At 44.7% G+C, this 27,297-nt stretch overlaps 1 protein-coding gene across 3 annotated transcripts; it reads left to right on the forward strand.

The window, feature by feature from the left end:
- LOC148017152 (long chain acyl-CoA synthetase 9, chloroplastic-like) lies at positions 1-26,736 on the forward strand. 3 transcript variants are annotated; one of them, XM_087663344.1, is made up of 12 exons: positions 1-157; positions 977-1,488; positions 1,623-1,703; positions 2,006-2,278; positions 2,448-2,579; positions 2,922-3,095; positions 3,178-3,407; positions 25,333-25,450; positions 25,632-25,763; positions 25,852-25,986; positions 26,049-26,255; positions 26,437-26,736. In XM_087663344.1, the coding sequence occupies exons 2-12, from the start codon at positions 1,033-1,035 to the stop codon at positions 26,599-26,601; spliced, it is 2,103 nt and encodes a 700-aa protein (XP_087519470.1). In that variant the 5' UTR covers positions 1-157; positions 977-1,032; the 3' UTR covers positions 26,602-26,736. The 3 variants fall into 3 exon arrangements, with proteins under 3 accessions (XP_087519470.1, XP_087519471.1, XP_087519472.1); XM_087663345.1 differs by having other exon boundaries at positions 37-182; XM_087663346.1 differs by lacking the exon at positions 1-157 and adding an exon at positions 563-586.
- The last annotated feature ends 561 nt before the right edge of the window (positions 26,737-27,297 follow it).

Below are 27,297 nucleotides of genomic sequence, written 5' to 3' on the forward strand. Positions count from 1 at the left end.
ATGTTAAAATGGAATATGGATTTCTGATGTAGATAATTTAATTCACCTATCTTTTCTCTGTATCGTCCGCCCTCTCTACCTTGCTGTCCTTCCATAGCCTGTCGGAGGCATCATCTCCAGGTCCCATCACGCAGAAATCCTTCATCATCTCTGGCAGGTCTAGTCCGATGCTCTCTTTGAAGGTCACATTTTAGTCCGTTTTTCTTGATCTTTGATACAACCTGCTTAACTGTAAGATTGCTGAGATAACAGACTTGCTTAATTGCCCAATTGTGAAAGAGATTTTTTTGCTTTCTTCATGCACTTAGCTCTTGTGTCTATGCATCAGAACTTTCCTTCAGCTCATGTATTGTTTTTTAACTACACGGGTGATGGCAGTGCTTTTTTTTGGGGGGGGGGGGGGCGGGCGGATCTCTTACGATGAAGGAAACGCTGCTTAATTGCACAAGAAGTCTTAGATAAATTGCCACTATAATTCCCACATTGTGAATTATGACAATATCATGGCCTTTCGCGACGGAGGGACCGCATACCTTCCTAGGTGCCCTGGGCTGGCAGCCCTCTGCCTCCAACTGCACCTAGCTAGGTCTGTAGTACTCCCCAAGCAAAAACTCATGATGTTGAACACTACAGGGAAAACCAAGGGAAAAACGTCCCTTTCCCGATGTGGGAAAATGTCTAAAACGTCTTGTGTTGGCAAACTTGTTGAGGAATTCCTCTCCTTTGTTCTAGGAAATACTGATCTTTTGTGCAAATACATCAGAGTTTCCCTTGACTGATCTCTCTTGGACTTTAAACTGTTTGGATGAGAAGTTTCTCGTGGATGGCCTTCTTGTTTTGCCAAGTACTAACCCAATGTTTTGCCTTGCAATTTCTGTTCATGCTCAATGCATAAGAGCTTTGGCTTGTGCATTGTGTGTTGTGTTGTTTGCAACATTTCATGCATCAATTTTAAGGTTTTTAATGTGTGTTTCAGAACTATTGAAGAAGTGCTCAGAAATCTGACAAATCGACATTTCCAAGAGACAGCCGATGGGGTTGGCGGTTGCTGGCATTCTTCTTCCCGTTGTGCTTGGCCTTGTGCTGAAAAGCAGATCTGGAAAGAATGTGAAAGAGAGAGGCGTGACTGTGCAGGAACTTACTGATGATTCAGGTCTAACCAAAAGGAATTACCGTTTTCAAACACTAGTGGAGACTCCATGGGAGGGTGCAATAACCCTTGCAGCTCTTTTTGAGCAGGCATGCAAGATGCATGCATCACAAAATCTACTAGGTACAAGAGAATTAATAAATAAAGAGGTAGAGACTGGCAGTGATGGAAGGGGTTTTGAGAAACTTACATTAGGTAGCTACACTTGGATAACTTACGGTCAGGCATTCGACCGGGCATGCAACTTTGCCTCAGGTCTTGTAGCACTCGGTCACAAGAAAGGGGAGAGGTGTGCAATTTTTGCAGAAACTCGAGCTGATTGGTTTATCGCATTACAAGTATGTTGGAATGCCCCATGCAATCATCACTCTCTGGATGTTATTTAAAAGTTCCCTACACTTCTGGAGGTATTCAGCCTCACCAGTTATTATGAAAATGAGGATTTCTGACCGGGTTTTTCTGCCCTCTTCAGGGATGCTTCCGTCACAACTTTTCAGTGGTCACGATCTATGCCTCACTAGGTGAAGATGCCCTAGTACATTCTCTGAATGAGGTAACGTGACCAAAAAACTTGGTTGTTGTAATGTGTCACTCAGACGTGTTGATTAATATGTGGTGAATAGTAATACTGAATAAGGTAATTTTCTTTACGTAGCTTTGCCTCAGTGACAATGAACTTAGCTGGTCCTTCCTGTTGGGGCAATCAGAAATAACTTTTCAGGAATTGCTTGTTTACAGTGGGAAAATTCTAACGCATGCCAATGCCACCTCTTTTACAATGTTAGGCCTACTTGTAATACTATGTTTACATCTTAAGTCTTTAGGTCCCATCTCACCTTTTTACTAAATTTGCAGACAGAAGTCACCACAGTTATTTGCGACCAGAAGCAGATGAGAAAGCTTGCTGATTTGGGTGACCAATTAGACACAGTGAAGCGCATCATATACATGGAAGAATTTGGTGAAACAGCCGAACCATCTTTTAGTGGCTTTTCACAATCTTGGTCAGTTGCATCTTTTGCGAAAGTGGAACAATTAGGACAGGAGACTCCACTTGAAGCAGAGTTGCCGACAGCATCTGATATAGCTGTTATTATGTACACTAGTGGAAGTACAGGACTGCCCAAGGTCTGATTTGTGATTTGTAAGCACCAGTTTATGCAATGTCAAGATGGCATTAGTTTGGAAATGGTGGCTGCATTTGTGCTGCTAACAGAGTCAATGGAATAATAGGCAGCATTTTGTTTTAAAATAGAAAAACAAATTTCTGATGAATGTGGAACCTGTTTACTTTTAGGGTGTAATGATGACGCATGCTAATATGGTGGCCACAGCAGCTGGAGTTATGCACGTTGTCCCAGGACTCGGTCCCAGAGATGTTTATATAGCGTATTTGCCATTAGCTCACGTGTTGGAGCTTGCAGCTGAGGTAATCATGGAACATGCTGCCAAATATGCTTAACCAATTTTAGGTTGTCATCATCTTGGTCCCAAAGATGTTTATATAGCATATTTGCCATTAGCTTGCTGCTGAGATAATCATGTAACATGCTGCCAAATATGCTTAACCAATTTTAGGTTGTCATAATTTCAAACCAGTAAAATTATTCCAGTTATAGTTTGCATGAACGTTTGAAGGTCATATGGTGATTAAATAGAAAAGCTCAGGGATTGAATTCAACCATTTTTTCAGGTTTGCTTTTCCTAGTTTACATTCTAACATGGATGCTCAAATTCGTGTCATAGTATGGCTAAGATTTTGCATATACAGTGTACGATGTGTGCTACTGGAGCGTCAATTGGTTATGGTAGTCCTTTGACTTTAACTGATACATCGAATAAGATCAAGAAAGGCACTAGGGGTGATGCATCAGAATTAAGGCCGACTCTTATGACTGCTGTCCCAGCTATTCTTGATAGAGTTCGTGATGGTGTTCGGAAGACGGTAAGTTAACCCATCTGGGTACTCTTCAGTTTGACATTTGATGTGCTGCTGCTGAAGTAAAGACTGCATCAATCTACTGTAGGTAGAGGCAAAAGGGGGCCTTCCAAAAAGGCTCTTCAACATTGCATATCAAAGGAGGCTAGCAGCTATTGAAGGCAGCTGGTTTGGAGCTTGGGGTGTAGAAAGGGTTTTGTGGGATGTGCTGGTCTTCAAGAAGATCCGGGCTGTTCTGGGTGGCCATGTCCGTGGAATGCTTTCTGGTGGAGCTCCCCTTTCGGGTGATACACAACGGTTCATCAATATTTGCATGGGGTAAGCACATCTGCATGTAATGTAAGCTCTATAAAATTTTGCTGCCTAGCAAATTGTACTCTCTTCTTAGAAAAGTGTGGGCTGATGGTGTTAGAAAATAGATTTGCTTTAGTCCAGATGGCAGAGCTGCTATTTCTGTCAAGGACATTGTTGCAACCACTGGTGTGCTGGCCCTGCATCCATGACCATTCTGGTGCTGCATTTTGGCACTCTGCCTAGTGACCAGCTCATTGTCATCATCCTCTGCATCGACTGGCCCATTGGCTGTTCTGTGTTCACCACCCTTGGCTCTAGTCGTCTGCATTGACATCATGATTGGTGGTTTGCTGCAATTGGGATCTGTACACAACTCTCTGCCACTCCCTCAACAGCTCCCCTGAGAGAGAGTGGGTGTTGGATAGTCTCAGCTCCTTGAGCTCCCACATTTATAACTCTTTCATCATTGATTCCATTACTGCATTCATTCATCATTTTTGTGTTTTGCATTCTTTTCTGAGCTCATTGCATGTTAGTCATGTTCATACACTCTTAAGTGTTTTCTCTGCAAACCCCAACATATCTTCACAAACACTTTCATCTCCCTTTTATCTCTTCAGAGTGGTTTAGTTGGATCCACATGCCCAGCACCTCACTATTTGCAGTGTGAGAACGTTACCTTGTCATTACTTTGTCATGGACACCCAGGGCGGTCATGCACCACGACTTTACTTTGTAGGAGTCGAGGGCCGAGCCATAGAATTCATCACACACAAAAAAAAGACTCATAAGAATATCTGGGCTACTCAGTAGAGGCTATCCACTGCCCTTGTGATCTTGGTAGGCCCTGGGCAGTCCTTTGTGACACCCTTGGCTTGATGCCTTGGTCGCCCTGGGGTGGGACCTTTTGGGTAACAGAGGACAAAGCTATGTGTCTCTTGACTCTCCACTAGCCACTTTTTTTGGTGTGAGATGAGGTGTCGATCAAGAAAAATCAAGGCCTAAATTAATCTCAATTTTGGTGGCCTAATTCAACTCTAAAAACAGCCCCAAAAAGAACGCAACAAACAAAAAAATATTGTGAAAACTTTGGTAGGACAAATGGCTCCACTTCTCAATCCCGCCTCTAGACTTGTCATCACCATCGTTCTCTCAACTTATCATCTCCAGCACTCCCTCTTGGTTCATGATCTGCCCCAACCAATATAAATTGACGACTTATTGCCCTCATCATCATCATTGTCATCATTGCCTGATAACGCTTGCCAGTATTTGTGCACTTGCTGGTTGACGTGCTGCTGTCGATTTAAGATGCTGCTGTATGAGGCCTCCATCCTTTGCATTTGGGCTGGTCTACTGCTTGTGGCTGCTTCCCATCAATATGCTTCTTAGTTTGGTGCACTTGGAGCCTGTGTTTTGCATCCCGGAGGATTGCTGCCACCTTTCCTGTTGTTCATGGGCTGCCGTGTCATCATAGGCAGACTGTTACTGCTGTATTTGGGATTTGTCTCCAGTATGACAAACTCTTGGAGTTGTTTCTGGTGTCTCTGACTTCATTAACTCACCACTAGGTGTGGTCCTCAATACACAAGAGCCATTGGTTTTTCGTTATACTCTTATCATTGTTATTAGATACGTGAAGTGCATTTGACAGTATTTTACATGTGAATACCGGTGGTTTGTGTATTCGCGTCACACATGTGAATAGCCCCTTGAATGTGCCACATCAAATGAAGTTCATAACACAAAAAAATTTATATAGATATGATTGTTTTGATGAGATGTCCAACTTTTCTAAGTAGTACTTTCTCAAATTTGTTTTTATCTGCATAATATGTATTGTCCAATGTTAATATGGTGCTAATTGGACTAAAACATCTTGGATGTATGTCCAATTTGAAAAAATTGTACACAATTTTAAGGTCTATACTTGATGTTGAGACTTAAAACAATGCATTTCAAACATTTAGTGCTTAAGAGAAATGGAGAGAGCTTGGTTTAAATAGCTTAAAAGTTGAGGGAAGAGAGCTTGAGAGCTTGAGAAGGTAGAGAGAGCATCACTCTTGAGGGCTTGAAGAGTAATTGTTGCATTATGAAATTTCACACACACACACACACACACACACACACACACACACACACACACACTTTTTTTTGGTAATATCCAGTGCAGTATATTTATGTGCTCACAAATTTACAAGCTGGGGACCCCTGGAAAAGGGGGCTATCCCAAACTATCAGAAACATAAAAAGAAAAGCTCTATGCAGGAAGCATCCATGTCACCCTCATAGCTGGCATCATATAGAGATTGCCGTAGTGAGGCTCGGAAGGATTCATTGGAGTGCCATTTTTGACATTCCTCTTGCTTTACAGGAACCTGTTCGGGCATACAATCTTATGAAACTGGGAATTAGGTACATACAGGATGTGGTGGATGATCGGGGATATACTTTATCCTTTCCTCTGGCCATGACCTCTTATGCATTGGGAATGCATCATAGGTTTATATGGAAGAAAATTGCTGATTTACTGCATCCCTTTCTACCAATTCCACCTATGCTTGATACAGATAGGCTTATGGATTGGCAATTACAGCCATCTACTACATGCATTCGTCCTGTCTCTCTTTCTGTCTTAACTTCCATCAAAGTCTACAAGCTTCTTCAGCCTGCCCCATGGATTCAGCAGCATGCTAATTCTCTGTGGCACTTAACGAAGTCTTTTGCATGGTGGCGGAAGAATCTTAGGATGCTATGGAAGTGTAAAATGCCATTGAAACAAAGGCTTTTTCTTTGGAGATGTTTGACAGGCACACTGTCAGTGGGGGTCACACTTGCTAAACGTCACATTGCATCATCCACATGTCTGAGATGTTTGGCTCCCTCAGAGACTGTCCCTCATTTATTTTGGCATTGTCCTTGTTTCAGGATCCTCCTCAGGAGAATTTCAGACTCGCTTCGGCTTCGTTTCCTGAGTCATAGCTTTGGGAAACATTTCTGGCTCTTTGGCAGATTTATGCGTTCTTTGTCTCAATACTCACTCTTTCTTTTTTGGGTGAGATATTGGGCTCTTTGGACAATCTGGAGTGATCATAATTTGGCGCGCGCGCGCGCACACACACACACACAATAGGGTTTGCAGGAAGAAACACCAAGTGTATGGCAAACATTGAGAGAAAAAGAAACTTAGAGAAAAACACAGAAGAAGAAGAAGATAATGATGAATCATGATTCGATCATTGAATCATGCTAAGTGAATCAAGCTGATACAGTGGAGCTGAAGCTCTAAAGATGATTGCATTGTCTTGTTTGATCAGGCAAATGCCACTTGTAGAGAATCTGCACTGTAGATGGAGTGAAATGCAGTCATTTGGGTTGTAGGTTATAGAAGGTAATGCTGAAGATGGACAGCTTTTAAGGGAGTGAAACACAATCCTCAAGTGCTGTTGAAGTTGAGGAAGAAGATCACGAGCTACAAGTGAATACTCCTAAGGATGATGAAACACAAGGCAGCTTGTTAGATGAAGGAATCTGATCCTAGAAGGACCAGGAACCGGAAAACACAGCCAGAATGGACTAGCATGTGCTTGTTGGAGGTGGTGTTGATCCCGGGGAGTACCTAGACATAGCAAAACACATCCCCGGATGATGGCGCCTAGTGATGAAGAAGGATGCAACATTGTATCCACTTGACTAGCCCCTCATTGTGTACCTGATATGCTAGGAGAGCACCAAATGCATTAGGAAACATTTTTCTTTGCATACTTTCGTGCATCCAATTGACTAGCCCCTCCTTTTGTACCTAACATGCTAGGAGCACCAGATGCATTAGGAAATATTATTCTTTGCATACTTTCGACCATTGCAATGTGATTGTGCATGGTAATTTGCATACTATCAGTCATATCAAGATACATTTTTCCATATGTTGCATGCATTGCTAGTTGCATTTTTCTTCACGATCAGCACTATTGGAGCATTTGCATGACCAGCATCAATACTACAAGTCCCAAACACAGGGGGTTGTATATATGCATTGCCAAACTTGCTACTTTGTGCTCCAACATCATGCCAACATTGCTATACATGGGGTTTATGCATATTATCAGCCATATTGTGATACATTGGGCATTGCACACCACGCATTGGTTGCTGTATACCATAAGGAGTTGCTACTTTGTGCCCCGGCACCATGCCAACGTTGCTACACATGGGGTTTATGTATATTATCAGCCATACTGTGATACATTGGGCATTGCACACCACGCATTGGTTGCTGCATACCGTATGTGGTCCTTGATCCACCATAGCATGGAAACTGGTGCGACCATCAAACTACCCTAGTTGCCCCATGATTGCATGCATTCTCTGTTGTCCAAAAAGCATTGGATTGGCACTTCCAAGTTGGTCTTGCATATGCATCAATTGCCCCACTGGCATCATTTGCTTATGCTCACTATCCACATTTGGAACATCTTGCTACTGTATTGGCTCTTCCTTTAGTGCGTCTTGTTGTTCCAAAGCTCTTAAAGACAATTTTCTCTTTTTGCCTTTGCTGCCTTCCTTTAAGGGGTTCCCCTACACATGGATCTCTAATAACTACCTCAATGGTCCCTTTCTTATTGGAACCCTTGGAAGCTCTATCAAAATACAATGTATAGGTCCATAAAGGGTTTACATATCTAGCCATCATCAATGCCTCTATTCGTAACTATGTTAATTGAAGCTCAACATATTTAGAGGATAAACCAAAGGCTCCACCCCATCTTCTTCATTGAAACCTACAAGGATACCCATTAGGATACTCATGTAGTGTTGCGAAAGGCCTTAATTTTTCAAACAAATGTCCCATCTTCTTGCTCAAGTGCCTTATACCCTTTGCTCCACCAAACAAGCCTTCCCTGATAGTATCTTTGTTCTAGGTATGGGTGCTCCAAATAGGAAATTATGTAGAGAGATTGTAGGGTTTTCCAGGAGAAACACAGTGTGTGTATGGCAAACACTGAGAGAGAAGAGAAACTAGAAAACATAAGAATACAGTGATGATGCACTGAATCATGCTATGAGAAGAAAAGTTGATATAGTAGAGCTAAAGCTCAAAAGATGAATGCATCGTCTTGTTTGAATAAGGCAAGAGGACTTGTGGAAATTGACATAGTGAAGGAAGTAAAAGGCAGTCCTCTGAGCAATGGGCTATTGAAATCACTAGAAGGTGAAGGACAACTATTGAGGGAGTGAAGCACAGTCCTCAAATGCTAGGAAGATGGCGTGGGCAGCAAATGCAAATCTTAGAGTGTGTCGGAGCTGTCAAATGTAGGGAGAGCAGTTGAAATGTTGACGCTACGGGATGGATGATAGTACCAGATGTACAGAGTGTCCCTAGGCAGTAAACACAAGTATCAGGGGCTAGATGAGTTGACACTAGGGATGAGGAAATTGATGCCATGTAGGAGAGAGTACATCTAGGCTGAAAATGCAAATGCAAAGAGCATTGGAAATGATACCAAATGCTAGTAGGAGTGATGCTAGGTGGAGAGGACCCAAATGCAAGTAGTCTAATGCTGCGAGGTGGGAGAGAGTGTTGCCAAGAAGTTTGATAATGATGCCAGTAGGGTGGAGCCTTCAAACACAATTTAAAGGGTGAAGGGAACAGGGCGCTTGAAGGAGAAGAGAGAGGGGTGATCAGAACTGGGATGCCAACAGTCCTCTAGTAGGGTACAGGCAATAGTGGTGGTGAAGAGGGAAGAGTGTTGGAGTGACGAAAGAAGAGGGGGTGAAGAATGACTAAAGTGGTCAAGAATGAATGAAGTGATAGCCTACTTATAGGCCTCAGCTGTCTAGGGTGGTGCATCACTGAGTGGGTGCCCATTGATGAAAATGACCAAAATGTGGACGCTAGCCGTTTTTGGGGTGGTTAGTGCAAAACCCTAAAATTGAAGTGTGGAAACTAAAGAAGTGGTGCAATGATGTAGAGAGACAATAGGGTTGGCGGGGAGAAACACAATGTGTATGGCAGATACTGAGAGAGAAGAAAAACTCAGAAACACAATAAGATGATGATGCATTGAATCATGCTATGAGAAGAAAAGTTGATATAGCAGAGCCGAAGCTCAGAAGATGATTGCACTGTCCTATCTGACTCAAGTAGTAGCACCTATGGGGAATCTACACAGTGAAGGGAGCGAAACGTCGTTGGAAGGTGAAGAACAATTGTTGAGGGAGTGAACTGTAGTTCTTTGATGTTGTCAAAGATGAAGAAGATGATCACTAGTTGTCGAGGGAGTGAAGTGTAGTCCTTGGATGCCAGGAAGATGGCTTGGGCAGCAAATGTAAGTAGCCAAAAGGCTGTAAATGCAAGGTGGAAGAGCCTCTAGATGATGGCGCTTGTGGGAAGGAAGGTCACTAGAGTGATGAGAGCTGCCAAATGCAAGGTGTTGGATGATGCTGGATGGGAAGTAGTTGATGCTTGATTAGCAAACGCAAAGCATGATCTAGGCGGTACTTGAAGATCCTAGGTATTAGTAGGAGAAATGATTGTTGAAAGACAACCATCCCCAAATAGTAAATGGTGGATGAAGTACTGCATGATGAGTAGGTGCCCCCTTTGAGGGTGAAGACATAGGGGCCCTCTCTAATACCAAAGGAGTGGTCCCCATTGAGGGCAAAGAGAGTACATCTCCCTCTGCGAGAGATAGGGAATCTAAAAACTCATGGATTACGGACTCCAAATCATTTGACGATAAAGGAAGTGCCATTGGTTGTGCCGAAGAAGGTATATGGGGTGTCAAAGATGTTGAAGAACTCCCAAAGGTGGCCTCTCGAACTTGAGTAGTTGAGGGTGGGGAAAGGTGAGGCTCAAGTTGAGCCAAGGGCAAGGAAGAGTCGATGTCTCTCAATGGAGTGGACTGCGAAGCCGAAGTAATGGAAGGTGTCAAACAACCACTGTCTCTTGAAGGAGCGGATTGCTGAGGGGATGGTATCCAACAATTATTGTCTTTTGGTGGAGCAAACTATAGAACCATGGGTTGTCGAAGTGGCATTCTTGAAACGTTGGAAGAAGTAGAAGCAACCTCCATAGTGCATTGTAGTGGTTGCGAGGAGGTTGTGGCACTTAACAATCCTCCTTTAGCTCGATAGGACTTGGGGTGCATTGGATGTGTCTTATAGCCTTGAGCATAAAAATTTGAAAGTCGATGCAGAATAAACTTTGTGGCCAAGAAGGGAGAGGTGGCACAATGAGTGCTTGGGGATAGGCGCATATACTTTGGCAATGTAGGGAGCAAAGGTCCATGTTGGCAAGCATTTGTGGGAGGTTCGGTGATTCTGAAATAGAAGCACCCAGTGGTTTGTCCATGTGCCTGTGGAGAGGTCATAGCACCGGAGTGTCAACTTGTAAAAGGGAGGGTGGGTGGGAGAGGAAGAGAAGGGTATCTTTCTCGGTGATGCATCGGAAGGGGAAAATAAGTAGATGCCAAACCCTCAACCTAACTTTGCCTTCTTTGATGAACAGGGTCTTTAGCTCTGTGAGCTCCTGCATTTTGATAGCATTGATGATGCACCGAATCATGCTATGAGATGAAAAACTAATATAGCAGAGCCAAAGCTCAAAAGATGACTGCACTGTCCTCTCTAAGTTAGGCGGCAACACATGTGGGAATATGCACAGTGAAGGAAGTGAAACGTAGTCCTTCGAGCAATGGGCTATCGAAGTAATCACTAGAGGGTGAAGGACATCAGTTGAGGGAGCGAACCGTAGTCCTAAGATGCTATCGAAGATGAGGAAGATAATCACCAGCTGCCAAGAGAGCAAAGCGTAGACTTCGGCCGCTAGGAAGATGGTGTGGGCAGCAAACACAAATCCTAAACTATGTTGGAGCTATCAAGCGCATAGAGAGTAGTTGAAATGCTGACGCCAACACAAATGTTAGGAGCACTGGAGATGATGTTAGATGCTAGTAGGAGTGATGCCAGGTGGAGAGGACCCAAATGCAAGCAGTTTGATACCGCCAGGTGGGAGAGTCTGTCTCTAGGCAGTCTGATGGTGATGACAGCAGGGTGGAGCCTCCAAACGTAGATTGAAGGGTGAAGGGAATAGGGCACTTGAAGGAGAAGAGAGAGGGGTGACCACCAATTGTGATGTCCTCTAGTAGGGTTATGGGCAGTATTGGTGGTGAAGAGGGAAGAGTGTTAGAGTGACGAAAGAAGAGGGGTGAAGAATGATTGAAGTGGTCAAGAATGAATGAAGTGATGGCCTATTTATAGGCCTAAGTTGTCTAGGGTGGTGCACCACTGAGTGGGCACCCATTGACGAAAATGACTAGAATGTGGATACCAGCCCTTTTTGGGCTTGTCAGTGGGAAACCCTAACTAAAGTGTGGAAAGTGAAGAAGTGGTTTCCCAATAGAAGTATCATAATTGCAAGTGAGAAACGCATAATCCTCCCCAACAAAGTTGGTTGAAGCATCACCATTCGAAGACGGAGTGACTGATGTTTCTTGGACAGCCAAGCCGGAGTCCTTTTTCCCCTTTCCTAGCCTTTTTCTTCATTTATCTATGTAGTGGCCAAGCTTCTTGCAGTAGTGGCATTTATTGTTCTTTCCCTTGTTTGTGTATTAAGCAACCTAGCTAGATGGCTGCCCCACATCAGTTTTGGTCTGCTTTTTCCCTTGTTGCTTGCCTTTGCCTTTGCCTTTATACCTAGAAAGCATAGCCACATCACTCGATCTCAAAGCTAATTCTTACGAGTCTATTCTACTTGCAACGAGAGGCCGGTCAACTCCACGAATGTGAGAGGCTGTTGTGCCCCCACTCAAAGACTAATTCAATGAAGTATAGAAACTGAGATAAGATTTTGGAAGAGGAGTGTGTGATGTTGACCATCTCTTCATCGTCTCTTAAATGGTGTATGTAGGTAAGGTGATCTGTCATATCATCAGCCTCATTCATGTGTGCATTTGCCAACTCTCTTCTCAAGTAAGAGATTCTGGCGTCATTCTTAGCTACAGACATGTGCTCAAGAATATCCCTATCTGTCTTTGACATCTTGCAAGACCGAATGAGGTATCATTGCTCTTTTGATGGATAGAGCAATTAAAGACAAGGCCTGGGCATCTTTGAAGTTCTATCTCCTTTGTTCGACTATAGGAAGAATGGGGGCAGCTGGTTGTCCTCTAAGCTCTAGCTCCTCTTTGAGGTGTTTGAGGTGCAGTGCACATGCCACCCCCCTAGCCCGGTCTAGCTACATCATGAGTCGCATAATCCCAAAGATCTTTAGCAACCAAGAGATTACACACCATGAAACTCCACAAGGAGTAATTGGTGCCATCCAATTTGTCCTCTTGAGTAAGGATGCCCAAAATGTTGCGGTGATCATGGTGATCCTATTGTGCCATTGTTGTGATAAAATGTACAGAATCTGCAGAGCTCAAACAAACACTTCCAAGCTGAAGTGTGAATTGTACTCCCACGACTACTGGAATCACAACACGGGATAGAGAATGCAATCTCAAAACTATCCCAAAACTGTCAGAAAATAATGTTTTCCAGAAATGCCTTAAGTGCCAAATCTGCAAAAAATAGCAATGCACTGCTGTACCTTGAAATTTGTGCCCAAATTTTTTTTGACTTTCAGCAGTGTAATGCTATAAATCCCCAAATTTGCATAAATTTCTGTCCCCAAACTGTACCAACCAGCAAATAAATGGTATCTGCACTCATTTTTTGCATTGGGATGCGTGAAACTCAAAACCCCCAAATGTTCTCAAAGAAATGTCAAGAAATTGAAGAAATTTTGTACTTATGACCTTAAAATTCGATGAATTGTCACTAGGATGCGAACTGATAGCAACCAGCAACTTCTCTGCACCTTGAGATGTGTGTCAAACCCAAAATTCATTCACAAAAGCCCCAAATTTCTTGTGAAAATGTTGATGAAATTGCACAATGTTAGCGATTTTGGTAATGATGCATGCAAAGGACCTTGAATCGGACAAAAGGCCCAAATTTTTGAGTCCTCAAGATGCATGTTGCAAATAAAATGTGGCTGATTATATTACTCAAAGAAACTGATTACACCAGAGTGCTCATGCTCAATAGACTAGCTGAGCTGATGCAGAAACACAAATACATCATGTATACAAGCCTCTCAGGGCGGTCTGGGGGGGATGTATCGCCATCTGGGGCTGCCTGCCTGCATCACGAAAAACAGGTCCTGGCCGCCCCAAGTATGCATGAAATGACCACAGAGCTCCTGACAAGCCTTGCACTCGCCCTGCACTTGATCCCAACGGCTGCGGAGGGAGTGGATGATGGAGGTCCAAAGCTCAACTAGGGTCGCATGTGTTGAAAGTCTCTTTCCTCCAAAAGTCTCCTGACACTGCGCCTTCCAGATATGCCATCCAATAAGACTCCCTATGATCTCCCATACCTCAGAGCGGTGTGCTATGGGCTCCAGTACGTGGCGGATGGGTAGAGTCTCCAAACTGACCACTGCACATGACCCTGCCTCAATGATGAATATCATGTCCTGCATCCCAGCCTCATACAGAAGGTGACGGCCCTGGCTGCCTGCCTGCCAGCAGAAAGCTCCCCATGAGATACATCCAAGGCTGGGTGCTGTACGGCGAAGGATGCGGCATGCTCCTCTCCACACGAGCTGCGTCTCCTCACATGACCAAAGGCAATGCTTTGGGGTTTCCAAAGGCTGTTGTGTGCAACGCTTATAACCTTCCTCCTGCATCTGGGCAAGCCAACTTCCCACTGCCAAGTCTCCATGTGTCACTAGCCATAAAAATTACGATACCCTCCTTGGTCTCCAACTATTCCATAGGCGGTGCCAGAAGGTCCGTCAAAAAGACTCCGTGATGCTGTGCTCCGCCCAGTGCTTGCTACGTGACGGCACCCAATCCATATCCTCCTGCATCAGTACGTGTTTGCCAATCCTGGTAGTGTACTCCAAGAATCTCGGTGGCTTCATGGTGACTGCAGTGGTCGGCCATAGCCACTCTCTTGGATCCCACTCCAGCTCATCAAGTGGTCTACCCTACCAGATCCAAAGGCGCCACTCCCTTAGCTCCTTTTAGAAAACATAGGGGTCCAATCGCCATGTCTTCCCCTGAAGGCCCACCACCCGAATTCTCTTCCACGAAAGGGCAGCCATCCTCTCATCCTGTTGCTCTCTGTCAAGGGCCCGACGCCCCCCCCCCCCCCTTCCTGAACGGTGAAGAAAGTCCCTTGCGGAGCGCCGCCCACTCTACTTGCTACCTGTAGGGGGATGCCTGCTGGTGAAAATCTGGTGGCCCATACCTCCCTGAGCTCTATCAGCACTCGTATCAGGGGAGCAAGCCACTCTGGAGGTATTGTTGCATCTATCTCCCTTCGCCTCAACTCCACTCCTCTGTGCTAGCTTGATACTTGCTGCAGCACCTCCTCGTCCGCCATCTTGTACACCTCCCGCTATGTCTTGATGGTACAAGCCGGGCCGGCCTCCCAACCAGCCCTCTGGTGTGGGGGCGCTCGCCAATCTGTGCCCCTTCCCGATCTTTGACTTGGGGATTCCAAATCACTGGCTGACGGTCTATCTCCTCCTGGCAGCCTGGGGGGCTCTGGATTAGGGCCTTACGAAGGCCTTGCCACACGCGGAGTAAGCTGCATAGGAAAGGTGATCTGGGGGGGGGGGGGGGTGAACTGGGTTGACATGAAGATCCATCTCAGGGACGGCCTCCACTCACCGCTAAGCCTCAGTCTACAATCTTGAAGACCCTCGTGCAATAGGACTTTCCAGGTCTACCCTTTTGGTGTGGGGCCGCAGACAACTAGCTTGCCCAAGAGGGCCATACTCTGAAACTCTGGGTCTATGATTCTAAGCCCTCCTTCTGACCGATGCCGTATGATGGTCGCCCACGCCACCTTGGCCCGGGAATCCCTGGAGTCGTCTGACCCGGACCAAAGGAAGTTCTGCACTAGGCGGCGAAGCTGCACTACGTAGGATGAGGAGAAGCACCAGCACGAGGCGATGTACCAGGCCGTCGCTAGGAGGACTTGGTTAACCACTAGGGTTTGGCCGACTAGTGAGAGGCGAGCCGTGCTCCAGTAGGTCATCTTCCTCCGAATAGAATTGAGGACTGGAAGAAACTGCTGGGCGGGAGTGATGTCGAGTCCCACCTGGAACCCTAGGTACCGGACGGTCTGCCCTCTGCTCACCCATCTAAATCCTAGGTGGACACCCCACTTCATACTAGAGTCCGGGTCTGTGAGGAAACCAACCGACTTTCGCCAGTTGATTTTTGCTCCCATTGCGGAATAGAACACCTCAAGAGCTAGCCTCACTCTCTCCAACATCAACTCATTGTCCTTTGTGTAGAGTGCTGTATCATCTGCATACTCTGAGTCTAGCAACTCAGTCTCCTCTCTCACGGGAAGCCAGAGGCTGTGTAATCCGCTCACACGGGACCTGAGGAAGTGAGACATCATCTCTGCAAAGAGTAGGAACAGATATGAGGCCAGGCGGCAGCCCTGTCTGACCGATCCTCAAGATGCATGTTGATAGTTGGACGGTCTGAGATGGGTGGTGGCGATGTGGCTCGAGGCTATGATAGATCTTGTGTGGTTGGTGGCTTTGATACCAAATGTTGGAATTGGCTATGGAGGAGAAAGAAATGAGAGGTAGTAGATCATGATAGTGAGAGCAAAAGAGAGTGTGTACTCTCCAATTGTGACACGATTGAATGATAGTACTCAATGAAAGTACAACTAATATCTAAGATTGACCTAACCAACCTTCCACACACTAACTTGAGTTAATTTAACTAACTCTAGGGCCTAATGTCACCACATTAAAGTCCTAAGACACAAGGTGTCCACATCATACTTTGACACTTGAACAAGTGTCCACATACCACATGAAATACATTGGGCACTGTCCAAAATTGGCAAATTCTAACACTCATATGCTGAAGCATAGAAGCCTCTGGAAGAGGCTTCGTGAAGAGATTTGCTACATTGTTCTTCGTGGGCCAATAGGCCACCGCTAACTTAGAATTGTCAAAAACATGGATCTAGAGCATGGCAGAAGCTATGGAGGATGGAAGATGAATATACAACTCATGATGACATAGACTTAAATAGACTAACTGTTACACAAGTCAATTAGGTTCCAAGATAGATTAGCTTGGAGTCATAAACACATTCTTGTGTAAGATGGACAATGACACCGACAGTGACTTAAATTGATAGTTCCATTACCTTGTTATGAGTTTCAACCAAGTGCACGCCTTTATAGCTTTTTGGATAGTACCACTCTCCTCACTGTACATATAGGATTCTAAACATCTCTTCCTAGAACATACATCATTTGTCTATCTTCTAGCGTCTTCAGGGCATACATCTAGTCTCTATGGACAAGCATCATTTGCTATTCTCAACACCTCCCCTCAAATGATGAGTCTCTACCCTTGCTGGCTTTTGCCTCCCCTTCATGATGACATGGCCCGGGAGACTAGCTCTTTGGCAGCCTAGTCAAGTTAAGGCTTGAAACTTTACATCTTTGGTAAGGGCTTTTACATCCACTATGGGAAACAAGATCCACTACGGGAAATAAAGATCCTCTATGGGAAAACAAGATCCACTATGGGAAATAAAGATCCACTATGGATAAAACTCTTTGTTGTCAGTAGTGGAAATTTCTTTATCTTCTTCATGCTTCTTTGGCATCCTTTACTTTTCTCGTTCTTCTAGGTGTCTTTGATCTTCTTGGACTCCTTGGTCTTCATGCTCTTCATCTTTGACTTGTTCTTCATTATCTTGTGCTCTAGTCTTCTTTGTAAGGTCCTTTTGGTCTTCTTTCTCAGTGAGTTTGAGATGGGTACGTTTCTGTGACTTGACATGACTTGTTGAACTATTTCATAAATCTTGGGATACATAGCTTTTGGGATTTCATATGGCTTTGACTCATGGCTTGACATTACATTGGATCTTCTTTGGAGATCATACATCTTGTCCTTCATTTTTCTTGCTTTGTCACTCTTTACTTTGCTTGCAGTTTCTTTGACTTTAATTTTGCTTGTCTTGTCCATGTCCCCCTCAAGCAAAGGTATCATCATTTTGGAGGCAGGAGAAATGTCTTCAAGGTCTTCAAATAAGATCATTGATTGCTCTTTTATGTAGACAACTCCATTTCTTCCTGCAAGTGGGTCAACCGAGTCTTGCATGTAGTGTAAGTGAGCAACATGAGCCATGTTACTCTTCAAGAAAAGTATTCTTTTATAGTTCTTTATGTTTAGCATTTCCATGGCTGAGAATCAGCTGAGATAAATTAGGAAATGAGTTGGAAAAAATTGTGTCAAAGGACACAACAAACTTTAGTGTTAAACAACACTATTTAGTATTAAGAGATACTAGCTTGCTCTTGAATCTTCCAAGTTGAATCTTGATATTGGAGCCCTTGTTTGTTGAGAAACCCTTTATCCACAGTTTGCATTTTTTGCGTTTTTGCGTTTTGCGTTTAGGGTTTGCAGCCCCAAAAAGGGGCGCCATCCTAGACTGACTGTGCCTATTTATAGGCCACTCTCTCATTCATTCCTCACGGCTGATTCATTCAGTCCGTCACCTCTTCTCTCTAGCCGCTCCACTACCCTCACACCCCTTTAGGAGGACATTGCGGTTCGTGGTTCGCGTCTGTCTTCATCATCTTCCTTGTGCTATGGCACCCTTGTTCCCTTGTATCACATTCACTCCATGATTCAAAATCTCATCATTCCATTCATCAGAGTTTCTTCTCTCTTCTCTTCTCCTCTCCATGTTTGCCGAGTTCACTCCGTGTTCCTCCCCACAAACCCTACTGTCTCACTGGTACGTCATCTTTTGACATGGTATCAGAGCAGGATCTGCTCAAATAGCGGCAAAGATCCTCCACTCCAGTGAAGGCAAAGATCGGTGGCGGGTTCGGCATCCACTTCTCTTCTTTTTCCGTTGCATCAAAATCTCGTTTTTGCAGGTTTCAGGTGTTTTCAGTTTGCTGCCCACACCCCTTTGGCGGAGAGCATCGCAGTCTGAGTTGTCCCTTGCTGTCATCTACAGTCTAGCATTTGTTTCCAGCCTTCCACCTGCAGTTTGCAGTTGTTTATAGCAAAGCGACCGTTGCTGATCACTCTCCATTCAAAAAACAATCTCGTTTTTGCAGATTTCAGGTATTTCAGCTTGTTGCTGCCCACACCCCAAATGCGGAGGACATCGCGATCCAAGTTGGCTATCGTTGTCTAGAACAGTCTGGCGCCTGTTTCCAGCCTATCACACACTGTTCGGAGCTGATTTCAGCATATTGACTGCTGCTGTTGTTTTTTCCTACGTTTTTAGTCTTTCTCTCTCTCGTGTATACTGTTCTGCCTGTGTTTTTAGTCTTTCTCACTCCTCACTCGCGTTTTTCTACTGGTTGCAACCTCTTATTGCTGGTTGCATCCTCCTCCCATTGGGAGCTCACTTCCAGCTCTTCCACTGCCCTCCCACCCCTTGAGGCGGACATTGCGGTTCGTGCTTCACACTTCCCTCACACCCCTTGAGGCAGACATTGCGGTTTGTGGTTCATGGTGGCTGACCTCTTCCTTCTTTAGGTTGCCACACCGGTACCATGGTGTCTCCACGGACAGATTGCCAGTCCACTAGGTGTTCCTACTGCGGCATGAACGGTCATCCCACCAAAGACTGTCGACATCGACCTTTGCTTCCCACCCCTCCGGAGTACATGTGTCTTCCACCAGGCACTCCTTGCGCCACCTCTCCTTTCTAGGCCATAGAGATCGTTCTGTATCGGCTATCAAAGCACTATGCTCAAGGCCATAATACGCATCCGATGCGCACTACGTTCTTTCGAGCACGTGGAGGATCGATTGGTGCTACGACCTCCTAGAGATCGTCGCAATGCCAGCGGTAGTCTTCTCCCACCTATTTTCGAGTACAGTGGCTACCATGGCCCGCGGTTCTGCAGTCCGCTCCATCGAGAGGCAGTGATTGTTTGATATTGTCTCCTCCTCAGTCCGCTCCTTCGAGAGACAATGGCTGCTTGACTCCTTCCTCTTCTTCGGCTACCCAGTCCGCTCCACTGAGAGACAACGACTATTGTCCACCTCTTACTCATTCTGAGCCCCACCCTTTCCCACTCTCGACTACTTAGGTTCGAGAGGCTACCTTTGAGAGCTCTTTGGCACCCCAGATACCTTCTTCAGCATGACCTGCGGCACTTCCTTCGTCATCAGACATTTCGGAGTCCGTGATCCATGAGTTTTTGGATTCCCTATCTACTTCAGAGGGGGATCTAGAGGGGGATGTTATTTCTTTGCCCTCAGAGGGGGCATCTACTTCTTCGACTCAGCGGGGGCCCCTCCACCTCCCACCTCAGAGGGGGAATCTACTCCACATGAAGTTCTTCACCCATCCTCTACTTTCTTGGGGTGGCTGTCTTTGACCAGTCATCTCTTCTACTGATACCCAGGATCTTTAGGTACCACCTAGATCAGGACCTCGGAGGTTGAGCCGCGACTTGGTGACGAGGCCTTCATATTCCTTCCAGCATGGATGCACGGAGGTAGTGGCTTCTCTTCCGAGGTTGAGTTTCGGTTTTTCCAGTTCACTCTGTCTACTGTTCTTTACTGCAGGTTCCCTTTCCTGTGGAAATCTTGGATCTTAGGGATCCTCTACATCTTCTTGCCTTGGTCACTTGGTCAGCATGGAGCCACCTCCCGAGATCAAGTACATGCATATTCTTATGGTTCTCGGCACCACACAAAGCCTGACATTCCTCCTATGCATTGTATGTCTTCATCATCTTTGTACTAGGGCACTTGGGCAAGTGAACAATTTCCCCACGAGGGACATTGTCCAAGTGGCATCTGCTACATGAGCATTCTTCAGCATGTAGCGTTGCATCTCCACCTCACTCTTCTCTTGTTCCCCTTTTTGGGCCTGAGAGGGGGTGTTGAGAAACCCTTCACCTGTAGTTTGTGTTTTTTGCGTTTCTGCGTTTTGCGTTTAGGGTTTGCAGCCCCAAAAAGGGGCGCCATCCTAGACTGACTGTGCCTATTTATAGGCCACACTCTCATTCATTCCTCATGGCTAATTCATTCAGTCCGTCACCTCTTCTCTCCAGCCTCTCCACTACCCTCACACCCCTTCAGGAGGACATTGCAGTTTGTGGTTCGTAGCTATCTTCATCATCTTCCTTGTGCTACGGCACCCTTGTTCCCTTGTATCACATTCACTCCATGATTCAGAACTTCATCATTCCATTCATTAGAGTTTCTTCTCTCTTCTCTTCTCCTCTCCATGTTTGCCGAGTTCACTCCGTGTTCCTCCCCGCAAACCCTACTGTCTCGCTGGTACGCCATCTTTTGACACTTTCTTGCTGATTTGTTATGGTTTCCTTGCTGGATATTGAGTGGCATTGACAGGCTTAAGCTGAAGGAAGTAAGGGTAAAAGATGAGCTTGAAGTACTTGATGTCAAGCTTGATGATGCTTGATGTCAAGTGGGCTGCTTGATCTTCAGGATTGCTCCAAATCTTCTTCCTGAGGTTTGCACTTGCTGAAACCCGATCAGATTTGAGTGTCAGAGGCTTTACTGTGTTGAGAACAGTGAGGAAATGAGGTGAAGAAGGAGCTTGAGATGAGGAAGCTATGGTGGATTAGGGTTTGACAGGTAGGCGATTGGTTTTTTACTTTGTGTAGCCACCATAGTGAACCATTTGTCACAAAATTAGGTGGGGAAGAAGCTTATATAACGAGCTTCAAATGCCCTATGGCTACAAGCTGAATTGTGGCGCGCATGAGTGGCGGGAGCTGTACAACAGTATGCAGGCGCAAACAGGGCAGCGAGTTCCAATTTCTGCAATGCTGGAGTTGGGGAGCAGCAATCTCATCAATTGAGGTGCTAGGAGGAAGTGCTTTGAGCAGAGGAAGATATCTCTAGAAGGAATCACTGGAAGATATGGCTTGTAGAGAGAGATCTAGAAGCTCCAAGGTGGGTAGCTGCAGTCTGGCTATGGCTGCCACAAGGTGATTGTGAGATTGAAGTGAAGAATGGGGGTCATACACTCAAATTGAGTTGGACTGAGATGAATAGGAGCTGAGAGGAGTGAAAAGAGAGCTGGGCCATGCTCAACTAAGCTCTGATATCATGTCAAAAACACGGATCTAGAGCATATCAGAAGCTATGGAGGATGGAAGATGAATATACAACTCATGATGACATAGACTTAAATAGACTAACTGTTACACAAGTCAATTAGGTTCCAAGATAGATTAGCTTGGACCCATAAACACATTCTTGTGTAAGATGGACAATGACACTGACAGTGACTCAAACTGATAGTTCCATTACCGTGTTATGAGTGTCAACCAGGTACATGCCTTTATAGCTTTTTGGATAGTACCACTCTCCCCACTGTGCATATGGGATTCTAAACATCTCTTCCTAGAGCATACATCATTTGTCTATCTTCTAGCCTCTTCAGGGCATACCTCTAGCCTCTATGGGCAAGCATCATTTGCTATTCTCAACAAGAATCCATGATCCACTCCCGAACAAAGTGGTTCTTTGCGAGACCTACGGCACTATGGTTATCCATGAGGAATTGGGTGGATCCTATGTATGGAAAGCCAGTCTCTGCCAACAAGTGACAGAGCCAAACTACCTTTTGAGCTGTAGAATTAACTGCATGAATATAAGGCCACGGTAGGATGCTTCTTATTGCTCCATGAGATAGTTCTTGATCCAAGGGAGAAAGCAAAACGTGTAGAGGAGGGTCTAGACTCCAGTCACCTATCCAATCTAAATCACTTCAGCTAGCAAGCATGGCCTCCCTCTATACATGATCCCGTAGGATCAAATCCCTTATAAGTAGTACAACACGCGTAAAGTAGCTTGCCAATAAGCTTGAGTAGGAGTCCTTATGAAAAAAGACAACAATGGTACTATAAAATAGATGTTTAGCCTAGTATGGATGAGCCAAATCAATGATCCAACAAGGCACTTATACCTGGCAGCATTAGAAAGGGAATCTTCGATAGTAACTGACTTGGACTCAAGGTCCATGGGGCAATAAATAAGTCAACACTTGGCCATCCCAAACTTCGAAAGAAGCTTAAAGATATACATGTGCTAGGAGATAAAAATACCATGTGCCATTTGATAGATCTCTATGCTAAGGAAGAAGTGAAGGATCCCAAGATTTGTCATATTGAACTCTTGTCGTAAGATCTCTCCTGAGTGTGATCCACCTCCTGTGAGTCGCTCCTTGTAATGTTCAAGTTATCCACATACAAGATGACTAAAACACACCTATCATCCACAACCTTATAATAAAGGTTGGGGTCATGATCTCACTGATGGAAGCTCCTCTGCAAGAAGAATCGATCAATCCTTTGGTACCAAGCCCTAGGAGCTTGCTTTAGGCCATAGAGGGACTTCCACAATCTGTACACATAATCCTCCTTGCGTAAGAAAATAAGGAGGCTGTGAAACATAAATCTCCTCCTTAAGTATGCCATTCAGGAAGGTAGACTTCATGTCCATTTGGAAGATAGGCTAGTGGTGATGGGCTGCAAGAGTGAAAATAGCTCGAATAGTAGACATATAGACTGCAGGTGCGAAAGTCTCCAAATAATCCAAATCTACATGCTTTGCAAAACCCTTGGCAACAAGCCTAGCTTTATACTTGTCCAAGAAGCCATTAGCTAGATATGTGGTCTTAAAGACCCACTTCACACCAATCACCTTTCGCTTCCATGGACGTGGAACCAACTCCCAAGTCTAATTATTCTCAATTCCATCAAGCTCCTTTTGCATAGCACGATGCCAAACATCCTGTGCAAGAGCCTCATCAACTGTAGTAGGCTCATGATCCTCAAGAATCCGTAACATAAGAGCGTGGTCCTCACAAAGAACAATCCCATTGGGCCTGTATCTTGGCTGATCTACATGGGTAGATTGAGAAGTAGAGGTAGAGGAAGGCTCCAATGATGTAACTCCATCCTTCGCTCCTCGAAGAAGTTGAGGGTATTTCTTTGATCACTTCTTGGGGTGCAAGGTCTTTTCAGTGAGAACACTTGGGATATCCTTTGTGCTTTCCCTTTGAATCTGTACGAGTCTGAAAATGACTTTGATTTCTTGAATTTCTTCTTCCCTTTCTTCTATTTGTTTGTCCTTGTAGATGATGTTGCAAAGGCCTAGCCATGTGCAGTGGCTGTGCTAGAAATTTGTCTATGATGTGCATTCTCCTCAAGCACCATTAGGAAGGACTAGCGGACTAGCTCCTCCCTAGTGATAGTGTCCCTCGTATGAGAGGTGAGGAGACTGGTGTAGAATACATCATACTTCGGTGACGGGAGGTGTGAGAGAAGTGCCACGGCTAGGTTCCTCCGACGACACAATCTTACCAAGGGATGCAAGCTCATCCTGCATCTCCTCCATCTTGTTGATGCGATCCTTCATTGTAAGGGAATTTACAACCGATAGCTGCCATAGCTTTAACTCAAGGGATACACAATGCCCAAATGTCAAAACTTGGTAGAGAGATGCCAATCTCTTTCAGACTATTGCCGCAATGTGGATATGTCTTACACGCACAAGCACAAAATTCTCACAACTCAAAAAGAGAGAAGAGTGGGCAGCTGATCTGATAAAGCTGCTGAGTTGGAGGTCGCTTCAATGTGGGGTCCCAATCCAGAAATCTCCCCAACGTCATACTTATTGGCCATAGATGTCCTTAAAGAAAAACCTGCAAGGAAAGCAAGAAAAGACTGCTGCTCTGGCTGATCTCGCCTGTTTGGCCCTATAAGTTTGCTGTACGGCAGAAGAGATGATGTCAGCAGTGAAGATGGGGAGTATCTTATGTTAGAAAGCCAAAATGTTGCTGGTCTGAGAGTTTGGACTGCAAAAAATGCAGTGTGACAGGTGCTGAGACAGAAGTGCAGCCTTCAAAGGGGCTGAGACACAGCCTGTGACAATGGCCAGGACTGAAGAATGTGACATCAGCAGATGTAGAAGGTTGTCCAACACTCTATAGGTGCCATCCAGCAGTGTAGAAGCATCACCTGGTAGTAAATGAAGCCGCTCAGCTCTCTGAATGTGCCTCCCAGCAAGTAGGAAGACTCCCAATCACAAAATACAGCAGAGATGGGTGCATCCTGCATCAAATGCAGTTTTAAGAGGCAGAAGTCAGGCCGCCCTGCATAAATCCAATGAAAATGCAGGGGCTGCAACACCTGGAAATGACGCCCTACTGGTAAGACCTTTGGACAGCTGTTCCTCTTCGAAGACTCCATGTAATGTGTCTAAAACACACAAAATAAGAGGCATTCACAATGTCAGAGCGCCTTATGTCCTCGTCTGACTCAGACTGAGGCTCACAGGCAAGAGATGACTGTACATGTCACATGTCTGCTAACAATTTCAGCATCTTTCCAATTATCATTCTATACACCCTTCTTCCCTTGGGCATTTATCAGATTGTTGTACAGTGTGCTGACATTGCTTTTATGACTTCTTTGTTTGCCATATCATTTTGTTACAAATTGTTTTAGGCATATGATGAACCAAATCCTTGTTAGAAGGTTTCTAGACCATTGGCATGTAATTGGCCAAACAATGTTTTCAGATGTACAATTTCAGAATAGGGCATCGGCTCTCTTCCATCAACTCTCTGAGTCTCTCCTTACACTTGTGTGCCAGCCATGCTCCCAATGCAAGTCCTCAGCAGCATTATGGGCCTTGCAAGCTGCCTTGTTGGTAGTGGGTTACAGGCACAAGGCTGTGTTAGTACTGCTTGTGATGGCAAAACATCTATTTCTTTTATGCTTGGTGGGATCATAATAAAGATTTGTAAAATGGCTAAACACCTGCGCTATGAATCATACCATTTTATTGTTTGCTTAAAACACCTCTTAACTGTACTGCATGTGCAGCACCCCTATTGGCCAGGGCTATGGCCTCACTGAAACCTGTGCTGGAGCCACATTCACTGAGTGGGATGACACATCTGTGGGTCGTGTGGGCCCTCCTGTTCCACACTGCTATGTTAAGGTAGGTGGACAGTTGTATTCCTGTCATGTATGTTCATTGAATTCACTTAGCAAAGGTCCTTTTTCTCCAAAACATGTATTCATAAGCATAGAAATAGGTGAACGCCAGTCAGTTTGCATTAGTTTTCTGCAAATAGCTGTTTGTTTAATTGACGATTTCTTATGGTTGCTGTGAGTGACAGTTGATTAATTGGGAGGAAGGTGGCTATACAATCAAAGACAGTCCAATGCCAAGGGGGGAGATAGTCATTGGGGGCCCCAGTGTTACTCCTGGGTACTTCAAGAACAAAGCCAAGACAGATGAAGTGTACAAGGTTTATACATTAATATTTAGTCTTGTAAAAGTGAATTATGGATGTATTTTGGTGTGGGACTTACGCTGTCAAAAGTTGGGGTATGCAGGTTGATGAGAGGGGTTTAAGGTGGTTCTACACGGGGGATATTGGACAATTCCAACTTGATGGTTGCCTAGAGATCATTGACAGGAAAAAGGATATTGTAAAGCTCCAACATGGGGAATATGTTTCACTCGGAAAGGTATGATTAGTTTGGAACAAGTTTGTTGTTGTTTAAGCAAAATTCTGATCGTCGATCTGCAGGTGGAGGCCGTTCTGGCTGTCAGTCCCTATGTAGAGAATATTATGGTCCATGTTGACCCTTTCCACAGCTATGTAGTTGCCTTAGTGGTGGCATCACAGTCTGCACTTGAAAACTGGGCCAGAAAAGAGGGTATTGAGTTCAAAGACTTCCAGGATCTGTGTCAAAAGAAAGAGGCAGAAAAGGAGGTTCTACTCTCCCTTCAGAAGGTATATAGATATAAAATGTCGAGTATATAGTTGAAAACAATCCATTGCTGCATTTGTATTTCTCATGCATGGAGATTTAGACATGTTTTAAGCATTTGCAGATTTGCTGAATTTCTTCAAGTTGTTAAGATAGAGTAATGCCTCTGCTGCTAAACAAGAGACCTCCCAATTTTTTATTCAGGTGGGAAAAGGTGCCAAGTTAGAGAGGTTCGAGTTACCTTCCAAAATAAAGCTATTACCAGATCCTTGGACGCCGGAGAGTGGGCTAGTTACAGCAGCCTTAAAACTCAAAAGAGAGAATTTGAAGAAAGAATTTAAGGATGATCTGAAGGCCCTATATGCCTAAGGCCTGCACCTGCTTCTTTACTATCTGGGGCTGTGTAAAATATCTGTACTTGGGCTCAGCTGGGCCGGCAAAATTTTTGATTGTGTAATAATTTAGTTAGTCATATATACATGTGTACTGAGTTTCAGTTGGTGAGTTCTGGTTTTCAAGTTTTGAGCTACACCCTCCTGAGTCCTAATATCTGTCCTCAAGTCTGCTACCAATGCCACAGAGGACATTGCTTTAATGTGATGATTCCATATTGAATATGATTAAAATGACCTAAGAATGTCAAGGCATTTTAAATTTTCACTTACCTGTCAACCCATTGTACTTTGAGAACTGATTAAAAACCTACTCCAAGATTGAGTCTCTGGACTGCCTTTTACATGGCAGTCAGTGTTCACCTTGATTCCGTGCTAGAGATTGTTGGAAATAAGAATCTTTTTTTGGTCTTCTCAAAGAATACGAGGGCACTATTGTAATTGGTGGTCTCGGGGAAAGCACATGGGCTTGACCTTTTCTGTTTTCCCAATGTCAACAATGGAATGAAGGTGGCATTTTATTTGCTTTAATCACTGGTACACAGACAACACATGCATATCCACTCCAGTCCTCCAGGAACCAGGAACCAGGAACCCCCAACAATGGACTAATCACTTAATGCTTGGGAAAATATAATCAAGAAACATATACAAGTCCCATTGGACTCTTCTT

The sequence above is a fragment of the Lygodium microphyllum genome, chromosome 22, assembly GCF_053477565.2.
Source record: "Lygodium microphyllum isolate KBCC chromosome 22, Lygodium_microphyllum_v1.1.10, whole genome shotgun sequence".
Taxonomy (NCBI): Eukaryota; Viridiplantae; Streptophyta; class Polypodiopsida; order Schizaeales; family Lygodiaceae; genus Lygodium; species Lygodium microphyllum.